This window comes from Prunus mume, linkage group LG8, assembly GCF_029339155.1.
Source record: "Prunus mume cultivar Tortuosa linkage group LG8, ASM2933915v1, whole genome shotgun sequence".
Lineage (NCBI taxonomy): Eukaryota > Viridiplantae > Streptophyta > Magnoliopsida > Rosales > Rosaceae > Prunus > Prunus mume.
The window spans coordinates 9521205-9536345 of NC_142705.1; the positions used below are offsets into that span (position 1 = coordinate 9521205).

At 36.7% G+C, this 15141-nt stretch overlaps 2 protein-coding genes across 2 annotated transcripts; both read left to right on the forward strand.

Annotated features, from left to right (window-relative positions):
- Positions 1–1577: 1577 nt before the first annotated feature.
- Positions 1578–4604, forward strand: LOC103339766 (Exostosin family protein). The gene is made up of 4 exons (XM_008243113.2): positions 1578–2129; positions 2901–3112; positions 3318–3666; positions 3777–4604. Exons 1-4 carry the CDS (start codon positions 1734–1736, stop codon positions 4443–4445), a joined length of 1626 nt encoding a protein of 541 aa, XP_008241335.2. The 5' UTR covers positions 1578–1733; the 3' UTR covers positions 4446–4604.
- Positions 4605–5444: 840 nt separating this feature from the next.
- Positions 5445–7713, forward strand: LOC103339860 (late embryogenesis abundant protein, putative / LEA protein). Its single transcript, XM_089042944.1, is given in 3 exon segments — positions 5445–6089; positions 6092–6984; positions 7114–7713. Coding segments are annotated over 3 exon segments (1692 nt in total). The 5' UTR covers positions 5445–5695; the 3' UTR covers positions 7519–7713.
- The last annotated feature ends 7428 nt before the right edge of the window (positions 7714–15141 follow it).

The window sequence follows — 15141 nt, forward strand, 5'->3', positions numbered from 1 at the left end:
AGTTTTTTTTTCCTTTTTTAACACACAGAGTTCAATCACAAACAGAAACCACACGGGTACACGCAGCCCCGAAAATATTAGAATAAAACGGGAGGGAAACCCATACATTAAGCAAGCAACAAAGAGAGAGATTAGAAGGGGAAGAAAAGAGAAATAAAAGCCTAGACTTCTGACGTCGCCCGTTGCAGAAGTAAATGAGAGGTGTCAACTCACGAGGCCCAACAGCAACAGCTAAACAACATCGAAAAGACCTTATTGCCCTTCCCTTTGGAGTTGCTCTCTCTCTCTCTCTCTCTCTGCCATGGCCTTGAGCTTCTGCTCCGTATCCATATAACAAGCAACAACTAAACAACAGCAAATGCTGGCAGCTTTGGCCGCCTTAATAACAAAATAATAATTAACAACAACACATAAGACCAAACAAATGTGCCTTCTTTTTTTTTAAAAGAAAAGAAAAGAAAAAGCCTCTTCTTCTTCGTCTTCACTAATGTACAAATTTTCTTACGTGATTTTCATGCGCTTAGGCTTTGGCCTTTTGGGAATTAGATGCTACGATTTGCTACACGACGAATTAGATGCAGTAAGATGAAGGGGCAAAATTTAACTTGGGTCCCTTGTTGTTGGCTTTTTCCTTTTATTTTAGTTTGCTTGAGAATGAGAGGCATCAAATATTCCTATTTAAAAAGAGGAAATTAATAAAAGAAAGAAGAAGCATAAGATAAGAGTGTCCTTGCCACAGTCCAAGAAAACATAAATACGTTTATATATTCTTTTTGTACAGTCGAAAATTATATGAAAATTGCTGTATTTAGAATAAAAAGTGTGTTGTGTGTGGGCATAATGTGTGCATTTACTAATTACTAAAATGAATTATTTTGTTAAGGCGGCAATTTGACATTTCGTAAAATAACATTTGAAACCAAGCATTATGATATGTCAATTTTGAAAGGAATCGTGTTACTCGTTCGAGGGTGTGGTTCTAAAGAGAATTTGTCGCTCCATGATGTTATTGGTGAGGGCATTAGGGCTATGAGTAAGAGTATGACATAGGCCAATTTTCCATTACCAATCTAAATGAAGAAGTAACGTTGATGCTTGTAACCGGAGTCCTGCCTTCTGTTGCCCCCACTCTCCAACACTAATATTTCTTTTGATAATTAATAAAGTTTCCCTCATACCGTGAATGTTATTCAAAAGAAGATATTTCTTTTGTTCATTAATAGTAGATATTCTTCTTTTTTAAGCTCTTCATCATTATATTTTTTCTTTAGCTGGATAATTACTTGGGTTCACTTCATCAATATTATCTGTCTGCATGTTATTTAATTATTATTATTACTTGCTTCATAAATATTCAGCTTGGGAGTCTTACATCATGTGCCCTCGTGCGTGGGTGCAGCAAACGGCGAGTGTAATGGCGAGATGAGAGGTGGGAATTAAATAAAACTTATCGGTGGGAGGTAGTAGAAAATTAGATGGAAAAATTCGAAAAGGTCAAAATGGGAAACACAAAAGTTGCATGAGGAACTCGAAAATAGAGGCAGCATAAGAGGACGCTTGGCGTGAAGACGCAACCATTTATTACCAAATGTTTTCTTATCCCTCCCAGAAAATAATTAAAAACCCCAAAACTCTCCCACTTTCTCAGCAAACAAACAAGACAGCTTCTGAATCAGAAGCTATACCTAAACTAGTTTAAGAATCTCTCCTTTAGCTAGCTACCTCAAAACTTGATGGCCAATAGCAGCAAAAGATGGGGCAATCAATATGCATGTTCTTCTTCAGCTTCATCAATGGCCATCTTGCTGTTTGTTGTTCCATTGGTTGTGGTTTTTGGGTTGGTTTCTTTGTTGGGTCCAAAAACCTCCAACTGGGTTCTCATATCTAATTCTTACCCTTGGCTATGGAACTCACAGAGCTCCAGTCCCTCTTTGAACTTGACCGGTGCTTCAAATTCTTCTTCAGAGTTTCCTCCCCTAAACGATGACGTTTTGGGGTTGAGATCGTCGGTTGTTGTGGTGGATATGCACAGCATAGAAGAAGCTCACTCGGATGACTCTCTGCAAAATCGATCTTCTTCTCCTCCACTCTCCATTGAAGAAGCTGTACCACCAACACTTGAACAACCAGTAAAGAGAGCTCCACCTTTTACACATGCATTTACAATTTCTTGTCCTATTCTCTATGGACTTCATTTTTCAGTTGCTTGCTTGCTTGTTCTTGCCATATTCTTGTTGATGCTTTTGCTTTTTTCATTGAAAATAATTCAAGAATTTCTTTTTCTTTTTCTTTTTCTTTTTCTTTATGGGGGTAGGAAAAATACATTAAATCAAAACAAAGAATTCGGCTTGGCCCATACTTTTAGAATTTTCAGTAATTTTTGGCTGGCTGCTCTTTGACCTACAAGTATAAGGAAAAAATCGTTTGCAGGAAGAAAGAAAAAATATGCATTCCCAAATTGACTGCATAATTAAATTAATTTTTCTTAAACTTTTTATTAGGATCGAGGAAAATATATCTATATGTTGATGCATTTTGACATGTTTTAGGTTTCTGTAGAAGTTGCTTGCTGTCACAGTTGAATGTCCCTTTCCCCATCACCTCTCGTTTTGGTGAATGATTTAATTGAGAAATAATAAATGAATTTAATTGCTTAGACCCTTTACGGCACTCTTTGTGCTTTTGTATCTACTCATTACGTGTTTAGTTTCTACTAATTAAGTACTGCCCCAGGTAAATGTTCCAAACTTATTAATGGGGTCACATTCTTTTGTCTTCCAGCGGTTGCTCTTTGTCTAAGCAATAATTTGATTCTTTTATAGATTTTTTATATGAGAGCAGATTAGATATTAAATAATTGATTAAGAGATAGTAAATCTAACAATTAATCAGTTCAACAGAATGGTACAAGGCGAGACGACTACGCGAATGAGACGCAGGTTTCGATTGTGAAGGCTGAAGGACAACAAAAAAATACTAATTTAGGGTGGCTGGAGGCCCGCCTTAGAAGAGCTCGAGCAGCCATAAGAGAAGCTAAATTTGGAAATCAAACACAAGATGTGGACTACATTCCAAATGGTCCCATGTATTGGAAAGCCAATGCCTTTCAAAGGTACCTACTCCATATTTGAGTCTTAATTATCAAATAATTTTGTGGGTTACTATTGAGATTGCCAATTGGGTGTTTCAATCTTTCATTGTTACAAACGTGTAATTTGCAACTTTAAAGATGTGACACAAATTGTATACCAAGGGATGGCTAATTGCTCTTATTTCAAACATGTTATCTCATTGATAGTACCCCTTTGAAATTACAGGAGCTACTTGGAGATGGAGAAACGGTTCAAGGTTTTTGTTTATGGAGAAGGGGAACCCCCGTTGTTTCATAACGGCCCTTGCAAGAGCATATATTCAATGGAGGGGAATTTTATCCATGAAATTGAGGTGAATAAGCAATTTCGGACCCACGACCCTGAGAAAGCACATGTTTATTTTCTTCCTTTCAGCGTGACAATGTTGGTCCGCTTTGTGTATGTGCGTGACTCACATGATTTTGGTCCCATTAGACAAACAGTAAGAGACTATGTCAATATTGTCTCTGGAAAATATCCCTATTGGAACCGAAGCCTTGGAGCTGATCACTTTATGCTTGCTTGCCATGATTGGGTATGTTACTCTTACTACTTAATATTAATTACTGTCACATTGTAATGTAGCACAAATACTAGCTAAACCAATATAACATTCTGATTTAAATTACTTGGATTATGTTTCAGGGGCCAGAAACTTCAAACTCAGATCCTCATCTTCGAAAAAACTCCATTCGTGTTTTATGCAATGCAAATACCTCAGAAGGGTTCAACCCTTCTAAGGATGTATCCTTTCCGGAAATCAATCTTCAAACTGGTGACACACACGGGTTTCTTGGCGGGCCTTCTCCAAGGCTACGCTCAATCCTAGCTTTCTTTGCCGGAGGGGTTCACGGCCCTATTAGGCCGGTGCTGCTAGAGCATTGGGAGAACAAGGACGAGGATTTACGGGTGCATCAGTACCTTCCAAAGGGTATTTCTTACTATGACATGATGAGACATAGCAAGTTCTGCCTCTGCCCAAGTGGATATGAAGTTGCAAGCCCAAGGGTAGTGGAGGCAATTTACACTGGGTGTGTTCCTGTGCTGATTTCAGACCATTATGTGCCACCATTCAGTGATGTTTTGAATTGGAAGTCTTTCTCTGTGGAGGTTAAAGTGAGTGAAATTCCCAATTTGAAGAACATACTAATGAGCATTTCTACAAAGCAGTACATAAGAATGCAGAGGAGAGTGGTACAAGTAAGGAGGCATTTCGAGGTCAATTCTCCTCCCAAGCGATTTGATGTGTTCCATATGATCCTCCATTCTATATGGCTCAGAAGATTGAATGTTAGAGTGCATGATGATCAATAAGACCTTTTAAGTGTATGCCTGTCTATAGGGGATGAAATTCTTTTCTTTTTTCTAGGATTTTCAATTTGTAACAAGTGAGAAAATAAAATACATTTTGTAGGTTTTTTTCCTCTGTGTGTTTCGATTTTTATAAAGTCCCTAGAGAATTACCGTTACCAATTCTTGATTAGTATTGGCCTAAAAAAGAACAAATTACAATAATGCAAGTGCGAAGAGTCGATGAACCAATATTGTTTTTGGACAACCCATTTTTCATAAGAATTCCTAACTGGGTATATTTGATGGTAGCTTGAACCTTACCAAGACAAAGCGTAGCAAACTTCAATCCAACCATAGGTGATATTGGGTCATAGCTGTAGGCTTCTGTGATTGACAACATGTGCTGGGATTAGGGAATTTGCACATAAATCTCAACTGTGAATTTAGGGCCCAACATAATGCTAACTAATTCAATGTTACATATTCTAGCTGTGTCCCTAAAAGATGAGAGTCACAATGATTGTATTGCTTTCGTATAATTGGATTAATGAGAAAATAATATGTTATCTAATCTCTCTAATCTCTATCATTTACTTCCATCTCTGCTTCCTTTGGCTCTTTTTTTGATGTATCTTCACTTATGAGACAATCGTACTCAAAAACTACAAACATATACTGTCCTTCATTATTACTTCTATCGCATGGATAATGAAACTTGTAGACAATTTTATAACATGGATAAACAAACATTTTGCATAAACAGTTTTTATGTGACATTTTATAGCATCACAATTGCATGTTAAAAGGAATTCATCATGCATGAAGCACTTAGATCTTAGAGTCACATATCCGGGTTGGGTATAAATTTATTAAAAATAGACAAATAATAGGTGATTAAGTTGAACTAATAGAGCAATCGATCGAGAAAAAAAGGACGTAGAATTAATAGAGCTTGCTGGATTGGCTTTATTGGGCAATCTAATTAGACTGGGTTTTATCTACATTCCAAGCCGACGCCGTATTATTTGTCCTGATTTATAGACCAAATGGAAGTTCAATTAGAACCCTACATTCTTCTTAGCCAAAACTTATCCCGAGCAAAGACCCACTCAATAGAAAATGTGCTAAAAAAAACTTATCCACCCGAGGAAACCGATCAAAGAACCCACAGCAAGCCCAATTCGCCACCTGGCAGGACCAGTGGAACGCAACCATATCAAAGTCCAAGGACCGAAAGTTCTCAGGTCCCACACTGACATTCATCGCTTTGCATGCATGCCGACGTATTGAAGTCTCGTCCCACGATACCACGTAGCAATTTACACCGCGCTCCGGCTCCACGTGTCACCTTCTCAAAACTCCACCGATTATATATACTATTAGGCCACCTCTCACCTTCTCCTGTAAAAAAAGGGAAGGAAAAAAAAAATCGAAGACTCGAAAGCAAGCATACAGAGTGTTTGATAAAATACTGTGTGAAATTTGTGAGTGCAATTTGGAGTGTTTCAATGGCGTCGAGGCAAGCCAAGGAGGAGAGAGCCGATGCCGCAGCAAGGCTCGCAGCGGATGAGTTGAGAGACGTGAACAAAAGCCGAGTCTATGAAGAAAAAACAAAGATTGAGACTACTTATACGCCTACTGATGAGCTGGGAGGCCAGCAGACCAAGTGCATGAAGAGAAACCTGGGGTGATCGGGTCGGTGCTGAAGACGGTGACCGGGAAGCTAGAGCAAGCAAAGGATGCTGTGGTGGGGAAAAGCCACGATGAAAGTCATGTTGAAGAGAAGGCCAAAGAGACCACGGGCTCCGCGGGGGAGAAGATAAATGAGTACACGGGTACCGCGGCTGAGAAGGCGAAACAGTCTAAGGACACGGCAGCTCAAAAAGCCAAGGACGCAAAGGACACGGCAGCTCAAAAAGCCAAGGACGCAAAGGACAGGGCAGCTCAAAAAGCCAAGGAGGCGGAGGACACAACAATGGGGAAAACAAGTGAGTATACTGGTTATGCAGCACAGAAGGCCAAGGAGACTAAGGACGCAGCAGCTCAAGAGGCCAAGGAGGCAAAGGACAGGACAATGGGGAAAACAAGCGATTATACATGTTATGCTGCTGATAAGACAAAAGAGACCAAGGATTATGCTGCTGGAAAGGCTAAGGAGGCCGCCGAGAAGGCGAATGAGACGAAAGACTCGGCAATGGGGAAAGCTGGTGAGTATACAAACTTTGTCACTGAGAAAGCAAAGGATGCTAAAGACGCGACTGTTGGGAAAGCAAGCGAGTATACAAATTATGCTGCAGAAAAGGCCAAGGAGGCCAGGGACACAACAGCCGAGAAGGCCAATGAGACCAAGGACTACACAGATGAGAAAGCAAAAGAAGGGAAGGACACGACTGTGAGTAAGTTGGGCGAGCTGAAGGACACGGCTGCCGGCGCTGCTCGAAAAGCCATGGACTACTTGTCTGGTAAGAAAGAGGAGACCAAGCAGAAGGCTGCCGAGACTGCAGAGCAAACAAAAGATAAGGCTGCCGACACTACCGAGAAAACAAAAGAGAAAACCAAGGTAATAAAGAATAATCGTTCATTCTCGTATTCATATATATTTGAAAAATGTGTTGCACAAATGTGTTGCATTTTCTTTCATTTCCATATTAACAAATTCTGATGGTCGAGTTTTGTTAAATATATGCAGGAGAAGTTGAGCGAGACTGAGGAGGAAGCAAGGAGAAAGATGGAGGAATTGAAGGTGGAAGGGAAAGAGTACAAGGACGAAGCTGGTGGCCGATCCCGTGAGGCACGTGACATTGAGGCTGAGAAAGGGAAGGCAGCCAAGGGAAATATGTTGAGCTCATTTGGCGGCGTGACCGGTGCCATTAAAAGCAAGTTAACTCGGCCAACCGATGTTGTAGAGAGGGAGGAGGTTGATGTGGCGGAGACCAGGCCAGGTGAGGTGGCGGGTAAGCTCTATTCGTCTGACCAGATGCATGGTCAAAATTTCAACGACGTGGGTCGTTTGGATGGAGGAGGAAAAGCGCGCGTGGAGGTGCGCATTGATGACGATGGAAAAGTGAGGGTGGAGAGCTCGGGTAAAATGTGATCGCGTCCACCGTGTGTAGTGTGGAGCTGACCTTGTAATGGAGGTGTCGCATACTTTTTTTTTTTTTTTTTTTTTTTTTTTGTGTTGTATTGTAGGGGTTTGTGCAAATAATCTTGCTGGAGAATATTCACATCTAAATCCTTCAACTTTCGATCTTCCTTCTCTCTCTTCCTCGTTTCCTCTAAAAATACTAGAGTAAATAGATCACACCCCTTCGTAAAAAAGACTGAGTAAATAGACCACACTCGGGGATGTTGGCCAAAGGTCGAGTGTTTGTAGGAAAACAATAGCTAAGTAAATGGTACGGAGTTGTATGTATGATGTGAACCGAGCGGCCGGAGCCTTGTGTGGTGGCAGAGTCGTGTGGAGAAAATATGGAGAGTGAGGGAGAGAGAGCTTCGGATATTTTTCTCGGGTTTAGGAGTAGATTTAGATATACCTTGAATGATGAACGAAGTCATCTATTTATAGGAGCCTTGGGGCTAGGGTTTCGTAGAGAATATGCTGAATTTATTCTCTACCCAAATTCATAGGGATCGAGTCAGACTTAGATAATATCTGAATTAAATGATATTATCTCTTTTTATGAAGATAATATATGAATTAATGATATTATCTTCTCTTTATTAGGATAATATCTGAATTAATGATATTATCTTATTAAATAAAGATAATATTATATTAATTAAGATATTTATCCCAATTAATTAATTGACCAAATAAACTGATTTAATTAATTAATTTAAGAGATAATCTTCTTTTCCACATGGCGCGCTGTGATTGGAGACGAAAATATTTACTCATACAGTAGGTATGTTCTTTAGTTTTGGTTTTTGTTTTTGAAGCTACAAAAATTGGCTCTGCCTCTGATATATAACATCTTACATGATCCATGACTGATCATCACTAGTGCAATGAAAGGAAATAGTATTTTGTGTTTTTTTAGTTCATTTGGGCCACAAGGGAGCTTGTGGTCTAAGCCCAACTTAACCCAAGTATCTATGGGTCGACCGGACTAGCTGACGATATACCGACCTTGACCGTGCAACCTTAAAAAAGTTTTAGGATTTTTTGTCTATTGAGAGGGGTGATATTATACTAAACTCACACACACAATACTGATATGGATGTTAGGACTCGAATTCAGGACTTTGTTGGGGAGCATTTAATCCAAATTATTAGCTTAGGATTTTGTTGGGAAGTAATTAATCTAAATCATTATACTAGTGGATTCTTTGCAATGCTTTATATTTATAGAAGCAAATAAATTCGACGCCTAATCAAGAGGCACACGTGGAAAAGAAAAATCTTATATTATTTAATTAATATTTTGATTTAATGTATATTTAATACAGGAGTTATTAATTTAGGTTGAGGGAATAAATTTCATAAATTCTCTCCATTCATTTATTTCCTTCCATAACTTCCTTCAATTCTATTAATCATAAAAAGAATAATTTTCATTTATTCCCTCCATAAATGGAAAAATATATATATAAAGCAAAAGACAGAGAATGGTGAAACATTCAAAATACCAAAAAATGTCTTTGCTTAATTCAAACATTAAGAGTTAAAATTATTAATTAAATGATAATAATATGGTTAATTCACATATTAAAAAAATTAAAATTAAAAATAACATCAGATAATATGTCATACTTTTGTGGAACATAACTACCCATATTAATATTTCTTAATTCTAAAATAAATTAATTTTCTTTTTTAAATCTCTCGCAAGCGCGGAAGCACATGCGGAAATGATAGTCGAAAAGAAAAAGAAGTTATAAGGAAGGAAGGCTATTTAAAAGGAGGAAAGAAGGAAGGTAATCTTAAATTTCTATTTCAATTGGAAATTCCTCTCTAAATTAGATTTTTACCCGAAAATTACTCTATCTCTCTCTAGCTGAAATTCTCCCCTACTTTTATCTTCATGGCTGACCAGTTCAGGCTGTCATCACTTCTCTTATTTACTCAGCTCCCAAGTCACATATCTTCTGTAGAGAAATATCTCTGTCCTTTTAGCATTATCTGTATCTTCCGAAATTATATTACTAATTTAGACATCGAAGTGCCCTTGACCACTATTACACCGTTGATTTTTCACTGAGAATCTAATAGAAGAATGTTCAAGAGAAAAGATTGATCCGCAAATATTCTCCAGTAGGAAATTTGCACAAACATCCATATTGATATCACCAAAATCACATATATAATGTAATGCAAGAAAAGGATGGCTTGGACGTTAGAAATTAATTTAGCGTACATTGAAATTGAAAGAAAGGGATGGCTTTAGACACTCATCGGTGGCTTCAGCTTATCATCGGTGGTTGGTGGCGTGATTTAAAATTGTAGGAGTTATATGTTTTAATCTATATTTTAATCCAAAGATGTGAGTTGAAACACGTTTAGTTATTTAATTACAAATATGGCATATTTGTCGTGTTGCATGCCTAGAAAAATTGAAAAATACTGCGTCGTTTTGTACTTTGTTAATCCGTATAAGGGAATAGAAAAGTAGACATCTGGAAAAAAAAAAAAAAAAAATATATATATATATATAATATATATATATATATATATATATATAGAAAAGTAGACAAATCTAGGGATAGATAGTGATCAGATGAAAGTCCACTATTTCTCATGTTGCGCCACTCTATCGCATCAAATCACATCATGCTAGGAAATTTTCCTTAATCAAGAATCGTAATCATTGCTCTTATATTACTTGTGTTGGAAAAGACCAAAAGGGCGAAAGGGATTAAGAGATGAGTTGAAGTGGCCTAAATGAAGTCGAAAGCTGCCAGATGATGGGGACACATTATGTAAACAAACCAATAAACGCAATGTATCTATCTATGCTACCTTAGTTTGCAGCTTTTTGTCTTTCTTATTTACAAGAAAAATTAGAGTAATTCAATTTGTGTAGTAGTCAACCGCGCTAGATCTATAAGTTTTTACGGTATGATTTAATATGTTGTAAGAGTATCTTGAACGATCCAGATTAGGGTCTTGAATTAATTACCAAAATCTCAAATGTAAAAATATAACGTCAAACACTCAACAGTGACCTTAGTTTATCATGGTTTGGTTTTATGATTTAAAACTAGTTGAAATTAGATTAGGCATGACTAGAACTCTATTTTGCAAATATATAAAACATGTTGCATGCGTTCAACAGGAAGATATAGATAACTATTGCGATGGTGATCAGATCAAGTTCAGTATGTCATGTTGAATCACATTAATATATCATGTTGGGAAAATTTTCCTTTATTTATTTACTGGTAGACAAAGCACATGTGCTGAAAAAGGCCAAGGGATTAGGTGGTAGATAATACAAGAGAGTCCCCACCTAGCACAAACGATTAAAACATTCATCAGTTCTTGACTTGAGTGAGTACATTGCAGAAACAAGCCGTAGAGTTGGAAGTGGTCACATGTGACCCAAATGAAGTCCAAAGCTGCCATAGTGAGGACATGCTAGAATGATGCAAAGAATATGCTCACTTGGTATAACATTTTTTAGGTATGAGGATAAATCCCGCCTCGTATTATGTACTCTCAATTAATTTCAAAATTAACTCGTACAACGATTAAATTGATCGGCTAATTTTACAGTTCAAAACTTGGTAGTGTCACATTATTTTACAAATACATTGGAATATTCTTAGATGGGTCCGAAACCACATCACCGGGGATCCATCAGTTTCAAGGTGTTCATAATTATGAAAAGAGTGGAACGTTCTATAATGGTACGCTACATTCGCACCAATCTTTGAGTTTGTCGATCCTTCTCTCTCTTTCTCTCTCACGGTCTCACGCAGCAAGAGAACATAAGACGGAGAAAAGACAAAACTTCATCCCCGTCAATCAATTCCTCAACAATAAATTGATATGGACAAATGTCCCGACATGCTTTGTTCGAATATATCCTATGCATATATTGCAATATCTTTTCGAATATTCTTGTCTGTTTGAAGCTTCCTTTTTATTCTATTTCTTAAATACTTCATGTTTTTAAATACTAAAAATGAAATGCAAGTGCAAGTACTTGTATCTCATGCTTGATAAATTTCCTGAGCACCAAAAATTTCTTGTGATTCAAATGGGGTTGGGAAGGCCAAGGAGATTAGACACAGCGTTTGAGGCAGTGAGATCATGTTCAATCCATCAAGTAGAGAAATCTGTCATCATCTTGATACATAAAACATCAACGGTCAAAATCAACACGTACACGTGTATACGACTGATTTTAGTATTTTTATTACGCTAATCCGAATGTCTTGACTGTCATTGAACTCATTGCTAGAATAATGTCCGAAATGTATGGTCGTAATTGACAAATATGCATAGTATTTGTGTTGGAAAAGGCCAAAATGGCACATTATACTACAAATTTGAGGGCTAAAGATAAGGGAGTGTTCTCCACCTAAAAGGAATCTAGGTGTTGATTAACATTGAGAATTAAAATTGTACCAACAAGACCTGAAATTAGCACATGTGACCTGAAGTGAAGTTCAAAGCTAACATAATTACGATATAAGAGTAAACAAAGCAATAATAATACACAAGTTTATGTCCCTACTTCGTGTCACTTTATGCTACCTACAAGACAAGAATGTATATTAATGGATCCAAACTTTATCATCGCAATTTAGAACACTTAATATAGATATTTATCTACAACCCTATCATCGCACATATTATATACATTTCAAGGTGAAGATATATAAACTATATCATGCATTCTAATCTACGACTATATCTCACCTTATTATTTTTGGATAATGTATCTCTTTTATGCGGATAATATTTTGACACATGTGTAAAAATAATTTATTGGAAAAAGAAGACAATTATTAATCCCTAAAATAGCTTCTTCTTCTTTTTTTTTTTTTAATACAAGCGATATTCTACTGTAAATTAATCTAAACTATTGGGAGAGAGATTTGAATTTGGATATAGATCTAGTAAGGAGCACATCCACTCTAACCAACTTCGCCAAACCCATGTCTATAATGAGGGGGTTATGAATGAGGGGGTTGTGGGAGGGGTTCAATCTCACCATCCAACAAGAGAGAAAATATGGGATTGAAACTGTTTTAATGATGGAATGGTTGGATTGAAACCCTCATTGAAGAGAAACACTTTCATGCAACTGAGATATCACTTTTTGCTATTCCCGACTAATAATGCAATGACACTTGGAATAACTTTTGCGTGTCAAACCATTATTAGCTGGGGATAACAAAACAATGTTATTTGCAAATAAGTTTTTCTGGTCATTGAACCCCCTCACCAAAAACCCCCCTCATTATAAAAGCTCCCAAAACAATATGACGAAACTCATCAATCAACATATTTTTCTCTCAAAACCTTTCCACTACCACACCTTATCATCATCAGCGTGGTCTACTTTAATTTTCACCTTATCTCCGACTATAAGGTAGACTTTGAGTTGTTTCATTCAATTTGTTTTCTTCTTCGTGATTATACACATGTTAATAAGAATATGATCGCTTAGCCGCCATAGATTTTGATGAAATTAAAGGAGGTTCTAAGTTTATAAGAAAAATGGTTCACGTTTTGTTCTGCGAACTAAGACCAACAAGACCACCGAATACACGTTACGTAATAAGCTGGGTTGTCTTCTATATTGATCTTTGTATAAACTTTAATAAAAATACTACAAAGCTTCGCTTTCTTTCATTTTTTATTCTACACGGCATTTGACATGCATAGTATATTATCAAATTAAAATTATATTCATGTCGTGGAATTTAATATGATAAAGTGATGACATGAATGTAAGTTGGGGAAAAAGTTCAGAAGTTTGGTAATTTTAGGGCGATCGATCGATGTCTCCAGAATCCTGGGGCTTCTAACTCCTGTCTATTTTTGGTTTGTGCTTTCTTCTCCCTTTTGGGGATGAGATACAGATCTCTTACTCATATATGGATGATCAATAATTCTTACCGGCAAGAGTCACCACTTTGAGCCATCTGCTACCACTAATCTGAGGAAATGACAAAAAATAATAATTCTTTTTTCTTAATTAATTGTTTCAAGTAGATATATGTGACCCCAACTTGTTAAAGTATATGGTGGAGGCTCCATCATTACAAATGACTTGTCACTTGTCACAAGCATTACAAATGAAAGACCAAGACATTGGAAATGCAATAACTTTAGTCAAAGTTTGCAAGGACCAACTATAACACATGAAAGAGAATGCATTTGAAGCCTTGCTTGATCAAGTATCTTCCTTTTGTGTCAAACATAATAACTTGGTTCCAAACATGGATAATGCATATGTAGTTCAATGGAGATCACATCGAAGAACTCCTCGAATAACATACCTCCATCATTATCGTGTGGACATCTTTATTCAAATCATTGATTGGCAACTTGTGGAATTAAATCATCGCTTCAGTGAGGCAAATATTTAATCACTTCTTTGTTTGACATGTTTGAGTCCGGATGATTCATTCATAGCTTTTGACTACTTTGCTGAATTTTATCCTCAAGATTTTAATCCCGAGATCTCTTGGCACTTGAAGATCAACTTTGAGATTTATATTAGTCATATGCGTACGATGACCGATTTTTCTCAATTGAAAGGGATTGGTAGCCTTGCAAGAAAAATGGCTGAGAAATGGTTGCATAAAACATATAATTATATTCATTTGCTTATTACATTAGTCTTAACTTAAACGGTTGCAACTGTTTCTGTGGAGAGAGCATTTTCTGCTATGAATATTGTGAAAGGTCCACTTTGCAACAGAATGGGAGATCAATGGTTGAGTGATAGCTGACTTGTTTATATTGAGAAAGATGTGTTTGTTTGTATTGATAATGAAACAATAATGCTACGTTTTCAGAATATGAAAACTCGTGGTGGACAATTGTAATGAGTTTTTTTTTTTCTATTAATTATGAATTATAATATTATCGTTTCATTTTTATGGTTATTTTTTATATAAATTTTTTTAAACGTTTAGAGGTTGACCCTGAAAAGAAATTTCCTGAATCCGCTGGTGGTTGGAGTCACCCAAAAACTTCATGGTTTCCCTTGCAAGTAATCATAGAGTTTTTAACTGTGCTCACCAATCATGGAGTTTAGTTGGTCCCCCACTGATTATAGAGCATAATCTCAAGGGTTGAAAATATCGGACAACTTTCTGCCGTAACATGAAGCCCACTCTCGATGACCGTACAAAGTATGTTTGGCTGGGTCAGGAAGAAAAAATAATAGTAAATTTAGCTTACACCCTTCAAATTCAATTTGCTGTACCTAAAACCCTTCACTTTTTGTTCCTATAAATAATACCCAATTTGTATAAGTAAAAACCCATTACTAAGATCTAACTCAGCAAGTTACCTAATTAAGCATAAAATCTGATTTATTGTACTTTTCAGATTCCAAAAATACCCTCAACTAAGCCATTATTGCATTTTGTATATTAATGTAGAAATCAATATGAAAACAGTTTTTAATTGGATTGTATATAATGACAGATGTTGAATTTGGAAAGATCTCCAAATGGTTGTAATGGATGTAGGAATTAATTTTGAAACGTTTTAAAAAAAATTTAACAATAAATTCAAATTTAGGTAATC

Coding starts and splice junctions, on each gene's coding strand:
- LOC103339766 (XM_008243113.2), top strand. CDS start 1,734: ATGGCCAATAGCAGCAAAAGATGGGGCAATCAATATGCATGTTCTTCT. Junction 2,130..2,900: donor CACCAACACTTGAACAACCA/GTAAAGAGAGCT, acceptor TCAGTTCAACAG/AATGGTACAAGGCGAGACGA. Junction 3,113..3,317: donor AAAGCCAATGCCTTTCAAAG/GTACCTACTCCA, acceptor TTGAAATTACAG/GAGCTACTTGGAGATGGAGA.